Here is an 8,259-nt window from a genome sequence, read left to right as displayed (position 1 = left end):
TTAAAATATAATTTATTTTATTTTATTTGTATTAGGACCACAGAATTGTATAACACTAAATATTTTCCTTATCATTCCACATATTGTAACTTAAATAAAAAATCAAGATCAAACTCTACTTAGCAAATTAATGTTCTGAAATTTAGCTTTTAGAATCAAAGGTTCCCCAAAGGACTTTCGAACAAAGACAAAATGAGATAGTCATTCTGTTGTCACAAGATGTTATGTATTTTGTGTTAGACACAAATACCTAGACCACTGCTTATGTCTAATGTTTTCTTATGCTGCTGATGTAGTTCTTCATTGAAAACTACTACTAGTTTTCATTGAAAACTACTACTAGTTTTCATTGAAAACTAGTCTAGGTAGTTTTTGACTACTACAATAGGTATTACTTTAAAGAAAAAAAAAGTCCACAGAACCTTACCTGCCTAACAGTTGCACGTGGCCTAAAAATTAGACTAGTGGACATGATGGTACAAGCACCTGAAAGAAAAGGGGCATGTGATATTACTATACACAATGTAACTTTTATATTTGCTCTAGGTGCTTCCAACCCAGGTAGGAGTACTCTGCGAATTCTACTTAACTCATGGTGATGACAGATGGAAGAATATTGGTCTAGATGAGCATGTCTCTTCTTCAAACTTCAATATGTATCTCAGATTCTCAAACACGTAACTTTGTGTTTCAACATTTCTAAATTGTTATGGGGGAAGATGGTGAAAGACCTCAGAAGAAACAATGTTCTTAAATACTTTTCTGCTCACTTTACACTCAATCTTAGCATGAAACAATTTTGATTAAGTTAATTTAAATCATTAATTAATCAGATGGGTAAGTGTAATAGAGACTAAATTGCAGAGAATCTTAGTAATTGTACAATTTCAGAATGTTTATAGCATGATTTTGAGATCAGTATACTGTGATATTTAAGGCAATCTAATTATTCTTTGGAATAGCCTGCTAATGCAGAGACTAACATCTGTAGTCTCTGAGTATTCATTATACCCAGATAGACATGAAAATGAAAAGTGGTATTGGACACTATCATAATCAAAGCAAGTAATAAATTTTAGAAGTAACTGACTTTTTATCTCCTTCATAACTTTTTTCAAGGAAAACATCTTTGTCTTTAAACATGTACAAACTGAAGAGCCTAAGAAACAGGAAAATTCAAAAGCAAGAGGAAATTGGTTTTTGTGGTGTAAAAAAATTACCTACCTTTGTGGAATATAGAACATATGTTGAGGAGGTGGTTTATAGAGAACTCCTTCATACACAGGCCACAGTCCACTTAAAATTCTAAAGAGAGAACTTTTCCCACAACCATTGGGGCCAGTTATCAAAAGATGCATTCCTTCTTGTACCTAAAGTAAGAAATGAAATTATAAACCACAACATTTAAAAATTTGTTTATTTGTCATCATTTAAAAGTGATTTATTAAAAAACAAACAAGCTTTCAAACACATGATAATCTGGGATGGGCAAGGAATCAAAGAAAAATATTTAAATATCAAGTTTGGCTTTTGGCTATGCTCAGAAGCTAAAAGCATCATAAAATATTTTAATTCCATAGAAAATAGATTTCCTTGGAGTAAGTGCTGTTGTTGTTGTTATTTGCCGTCGAGTCACCCCCGACTCATAGCGACCCCTCCTTGGGTTTCCGAGGCAGTATCACTATGGAAGTAGGATTGTCCAACCTTCCTTCCGAGGAGTGGCTGGTGGGTTTGAACCGCCAGCCTTCTGGTTAGCAGTCAAGTGCCTTAGGCACTATGCTGCCAGAGTAAGTGCTAGCTTTCCAAAATTGTAATAGAGACCTTATTATCAGATAGAAGCTCTGGTGGTGTAGTGCCCAAGGCATTTGACTGCTAACCGGAAGGAGAACCACCAGCCACCACTCCTTGGAAGGAAGATTGGGCAATCTACTTCTGTAGAGATACCACCTCAGAAACCCAAGGAGGGGTCACTATGAGTCAAAACCAACTCGACATCAGTGAGTTTGGTTTTGGTTATTATCAGATACTTTACACATATTAAGAAATATAACTACATGGGAAATAAGACAAATCATAAAAAATTAAACTAAAATAACATGTGAAATATTATTTAATATTTGATTAAACTTATGTTGAATTTAAATACAACTGTAAGTCAACTGGAGTTATTGGCTACAAAGCACAGGAATTCTAAAAGCTAGTTGGGTTGTGTAATTTTATATTATGGCAGTCTAAAATGCTACAGAAATTATAAAAGCCCATAATCAGAGAGAAAAGATGGTTCTAATTCTATGTTACTCACAGATGGAGAAAATTTAGTAACCAAGACAGAGGAAAACAAGAGGATTGAAATTCAGTTTTATGGGTAGGAATGAATTAAAACACATACATAATATTAAAAAACAAACAAAAAAATTAAGATTATTCACCCATTAGATGTTTGTCTTTAGAATCTTCTAACTTATTTAACCTTTTAAACTTAAACTGTCAAATTTATGGTTCCCATTCCAGTCAATAAAATTGAGATGTTGTCTATTAGGATATCTCCAGTATACCATGAAGAACAACTAGGAATACCATTATAAAAAGTTGAACTACTCCTAATGATATTGGAAGGAAGACTAGGCAATCTACTTCCATAGAGATACCATATCAGAAACCAAAGGAGGGGTCGCTATGAGTGCAAGCTGACTTGACAGCAGTGAGTTTGGGTTTTTTTTTTGGTCTGATAGCAAATGACATTTTATAATCAGTCATATTGAAAAAGAATGTGATGTGAAAGTATGGGAGGCAGAAATACAAAGGATGTCTGCAATTGCAGCTTTGTATAATATAAATACAAATATCCAAATATTGAAGATGTTGAATACATTATACTAAAAAGTCTATATTTATTACTAGCACTTTGTCACTATAAAGGCACCAGTTTTGTGTCTATACTTTATGACTCTGTTGTGTATAACCTGACCTCAAATTCTTTTGTAGAAAAAAGGGAGAAGAAAGGAAGACGGGAAGGAAGAAAAGAGGGTTGAAATGGAGGTTAGGTAAAAGAACTAGGAATGTTATAATAAGCATATGTAAAGGATAAATATAGTTCAAATTCATATTCCGTCTAAACAATTAGACATTTCCTCAGTAAACATTGATTGAATACCTAACCATGTTCCTGATTCTCTTTTAGGCACTGGGGATAAAGTGCTGCACAAGACAAGGACCCTATTCTCATAGAATTTATATTCCAATAGCAAAGACAGCAATAAATAAATGAACAAAGAATTGGGTAGTGATAAACGCTGTTATGGGAGCTCTGGTAGCATAGTGCCTAAGGCACTTGACTCCTAACCAGAAGGCTGGCGGTTCAAACCCACCAGCCACTCCTCGGAAGGAAGGCTGGGCAATCCTACTTCCATAGTGATACTGCCTCGGAAACCCAAGGAGGGGTCGCTATGAGTCAGGGCCGACTCGACGGCAAATAACAATAACAAATGCTATTATTGTGACAACAAAGCAGACAGACATGTTAGGGAAAGTTATAGCATTGTGAGGTTGAGAGGCTTCTGAGATTTTGCGGTTACATAAGTCCTCCTTGAAGAGGTGGCATTTCTGCCGAGGCCAGAGTGACAAGAAGACAGTCAAGATCTGGGGAAGAGAATTCCAGGCAGTGATGGCAAGTGTCAAAGGACAGTGATGGCAAGTGTCAAAGGAAACAAGACAGGAGCACATTTGAGTCTATAAAATCTGACCATAGATATTTTTTCTTCCTAAACATAGTCAACTTGAAACTCTACTTTTAAAGAACAAGGTTCAAAGAAAATCCTGGGAAGAACTTAGAAATAATTAATTTTATGATTTGCTTGTGCTGTTTCACTATAGAGAGGATTAAACCCACTGTCATCGAGTCAATTCTGACTCATAGTGACCCCCAGAGCTCCTTTTAGAGAGGATTAGGAAGTTTTACTTAGTAGAATCATAATTATTTTCCAACTTTTAGTAGAATCATAATTATATTCCAATTTATTTTTTTAATTCCAAAGGGTCAAAAGAATGAGAACCTTGTCCTTTAAAAACCTGTATTTGTTTTTAATTAATGCAGAGAAATAGACATTTCTATTACATTGTGGGGAACTAAGAATTTAAATATAAGTCTCCATCTGAGTCAGAAATAATTATATAAAAAGCTGTACTATAATAACATATGGCAGCTTTGGTGGCATAGTGCCTAAGGCATTTGGCTGCTAACCAGCAGAGTGGCAGTTCAAATTCACCAGCCTTCCTCGGAAGGAAGGTTGGGCAATCTATTTCCGCAGTGATACCACCCCAGAAGCCCGAGGAGGGGTCCCCATGAGTCAGATCCAACTCGACATATATATATATATTTTTAATAATAACATATATCTCTGCAGAACTTCAAAATTTATCAGATGCTTTCATTAGATTAAGTATTATTTTATTAATATTATATAAAAAGAAACTGAGGTCTGAATCAGTGATAAAAGGTATGATGTGTACAGGAATGTAGCTGAATAGGTGGCAAAATTAAAGATTCTTAACTCTACTTAATAAATGGAATAAGAAGAATTAATTTTGACCAAAAAAAAGCCTGGCACAAAAACTCTACAAAAAGCCTAACCTGACCACCCCCCTCAAAAAACTATAAAAAGCCATAAATTATAAATTCCTAGCCTAAAAATAAATAAATATTCCATGTAGGGCTGTTGAATTAGTTTTATCTAAATCTACTAAGATTGTGGTGCCTCGTTTACACCTAACTGCCATTCATAATCAGATCTTAATAATGAAATTACCATCTAATATCTGTACATTAATTCTCTCAAAACAAACTCACTGCCATTGAGTTTATTCTGACTCATACCAACCCACATTGGGTTTCGAAGGCTGTAAATCTTTATGGAAGCAGACTGCCTCCTCTTTTTTTCTGTAGAACAGCTGTTGGGTTAGAACCACCAACCTCTTGATTAGCAACCAAATGCCTGAACCACTACACCTCCAGAATTCCTGAACATTAATTCTATAGGTCTATAAATGGAAGGGGGAGGAGCTTGACCAATTATAGTTAAAACACAACTTATCTTAAATTTATTAACACAAGATTTCTCCCTGTTGAATGCTTCTCATTCTATTTAGTTTCTAACACCCCTAGTCCTTTGCAAATACATTTTAATGATTATGAACTAAGTTTCATACTAAAATCATTAGCATATACATTGTCAAGTTTAGAATTCTGTTATCAAGAACAATCATGTGAAGCTCAACTGCCTTGACTATAGTCATTAATGGTTGTAATTTGTTTCAATTCTAAAATGTATGCTTGAATTTTTCAATGCTCTAAATCAGGGCCTCAGGTTCATTAGATATTTTCACATCTTAGTTTTTGTAATCAAGACATAAGATATTAAATAATAATTGACTTTTATTCTCAACAGAATTAAAAATTAAATTCCAATTTGTGAATATTCTGATTATTTTTTTCTTTAATATTAGCTATGATTATTTAAAATGTAAACTAAAGTTAGAGAATGCATATTAACACAGTTAAATTTGCTAATGACCTCTACCCTCATGTTTTAGTAAATATATTCCATTAGGCTTGTATTTGTTGAATAATTCCTATAAGGAAAAATACAAATAAAGTTTATTTCCAGATATTAATTTCTGAGGAAATTTCCTATTTTCCCAAAAGTTACTCTGAACAGGCTCTCAGTGCACTCACTGTAACTGTGATTTTCAACATAGCAATAAAAGTAGTAGAAATCAAATTTTTCTTTCTCTTTGCTTTCTGAGGAAGTAACTGCTTCTGTAATTGAGCCACTGTGCCTACCTTTCTTGATTTCCCCTCCTTTCCATATGTTCCTCCAAGCATTTAACATAAGGTACATGAATTCTGAGTTTTGTGTTAGTGAGATGACAACAATCAGAAGATTCCTGAAAATCATCTTACTTTGAAGTTTAGCCTGGAAGCCACCACTTCTCCCGTTGGTGTAATTATGGGCACATTTTCACATATAATTCCATGATCCACATCAATAACACTTCCTACAAGTTAAGGAATAGTTTAAGTTACAAAATCTATCATGTTACTGTAAATTACTAAATAACTTAAACTACGATACAATGTAGCATAACAGATAAATTCATCATAGAGATAATTTCACAGTAATAAATCATAGAAACAAGTATAAATATAGATATCTATCTCTGAAGCAAACTTTAATGCAAATTTGGACATTTTCACATATCTATTTGGAAAATCTTTCACAGAAACGTTAAGTGATAATAATATAATGTCAACAACATAATAAGAGTAAAGTTAAATTTCACCTAATACAATTCAGCATGCTTTTTATAGCTATTTCCCTAAATCAACCTTTCCTGCAGAAAAAAACACAATGCTGCACAAAACAGAATTAGAACTTGGAATAATAGCATACTTTTCAAATGTGATAACCAAACTTAACTTTTAAAATACAGGATAATTAAGCACAATATGACATTGGGTCTAATTCCACTTGGTAGTCAAATTTTAAAAGCAAACAATTCATCTGTCATATGTGCAGTTTCCAGAAATAAAGCTAGAAATTTTATCCCAAATAAAAGTAACATATACTCTTGTTGTTGTTTTAATGATTCTGTTGATAAAATAAGCAAATACAGAATAAATAAAAACATTAGTGTTTAATACCTTTGATTGCCAAGGTGTCACTGAGGGATAATTCTATGTTAGCTCCATTCTTACTATGACTTTCCAGTTCTTGAATGACAGCAGTTCTCTTATAAATGCCTCTTTTTACTTCATCAAACACCCAAAACATATTGTACACTCGAGCAGTATAGCCTGCTAATTCAGTGATCTAAAACCAACATAGAGAAATAGACTTATACTCAAGACAGACTATTAAACAAATCTGTGATCATATAAGTTTCTTGATTTGACTTTAAGGATCCTATTTAATTTTACATGAGAAACATCTGATACCAAAACAAGTGATAGTAAAAAGTTTATCAAGGCAGCAATATAGCAAAATGTCACTGCAGGCTTGATTAGAATTATTAAAAAAAAAAAAAAAAAAAACCTTAAATAATCATTCAAATCAGAGTTCAAAATGAAATGTAAAGATATCAGAATGTCAGTGAGACTTTAGGACCTTTCAGTTAAATTTCTGATTTGGTTCCTGTTTACACAATAAATTTTATTGCTAGATAATTAAAAATATTGTGAAAGGTTAAACTCATTCATGAAAAAAATGATCCTTAATCTTTGGTAACTTTTCCCTTTTTTATAAAATTACATTTTCCTATCAACTGGTCATATGCAAGTTCAAGCTGAAGTTCAAGACAATTAAAACAAGTTCACCAGAGCCAAAATATGACCTGGATAATATCCCTCCTAAATTTAGAGACCATTTAAAGAACAGATCTGATGCATTGTACACCACTGACCGAAAACCAGAAGAATTGTGGGATGACATCAAGAACGTCATCCATGAAGAAAGCAAAGGTCATTAAAAAGAGGAAAGGAAGAAAAGGCCAAAATGGATGTCAGAAGAGACTCTGAAACTTGCCCTTGAACAGAGAGTAGCTAAAGCAAATGGAAGAAATGACAAAATATAAAAGAGCTAAACAGAAGATTTCAAAGAGCAGCTTGAGAAGACAAAGTCAATCATAATGAAATGTGCAAAGACACAGGGTTGGAAAGCCAAAAGGGAAGAATACACTTGACATTTCTCAAGCTGAAAGAACTGAGGAAAAAATTTAAGCCTCGAGTTGCAATATTGAAAAATTCTATGGGCAATATACTGAATGATGCAGAAAACATCAAAAGAAGATGGAAAGAATACACAGAGTCACTGTACCTAAAAGAATTGGTCGTTGTTCATCCATTTCAGGAGGTGACATATGATCAAGAATCAATGGTACTGAGGGAAGAAGTCAAAGCTACACTGAAGGAAGTGGTGAAAAACAAGGCTCCAGAAATTGATGGGATACCCATTGAGATGCTTCAACAAACGGATGCCACACTGGAGGCACTTACTTGGCTATGCCGAGAGATTTGGAAGACAACTCTCTGGCCAGTTGACAGGAAGAGATTCATATTTGTACCCATTCCAAAGAAAGGTGATCCCACAGAATGTGGAAATTATCGAACAATATCATTAATATCACACACAAGTAAAATCTTTCTGAAGATAATTCAAAAATGGTTACAGCAGTATATTGACAGAGAACTTCCAGAAAAGCAAG

General features: G+C 33.6%; 1 protein-coding gene across 1 annotated transcript in view; it reads right to left on the bottom strand.

Annotated features, from left to right (window-relative positions):
• Nucleotides 1–8,259, bottom strand: part of ABCD2 (ATP binding cassette subfamily D member 2) — an 88,174-nt gene that overhangs the window by 65,792 nt on the left and 14,123 nt on the right. The window contains exons 4-6 of the mRNA XM_007943154.1: nucleotides 6,701–6,869; nucleotides 5,960–6,054; nucleotides 1,225–1,370 (exon numbers count right to left, since the gene is read on the bottom strand). Coding sequence (XP_007941345.1) covers nucleotides 1,225–1,370; nucleotides 5,960–6,054; nucleotides 6,701–6,869 — 410 coding nt within the window. The remainder of the gene's footprint in view (nucleotides 1–1,224; nucleotides 1,371–5,959; nucleotides 6,055–6,700; nucleotides 6,870–8,259) is intronic.

This window comes from Orycteropus afer, unplaced genomic scaffold (genome assembly GCF_000298275.1).
Source record: "Orycteropus afer afer isolate SDZICR_OR568_19922 unplaced genomic scaffold, OryAfe1.0 scaffold00100, whole genome shotgun sequence".
In the NCBI taxonomy this organism is placed as follows: domain Eukaryota; kingdom Metazoa; phylum Chordata; class Mammalia; order Tubulidentata; family Orycteropodidae; genus Orycteropus; species Orycteropus afer.
Note: the sequence above shows the minus strand (reverse complement) of the source record. Positions and strands in the feature narration are given on the sequence as shown.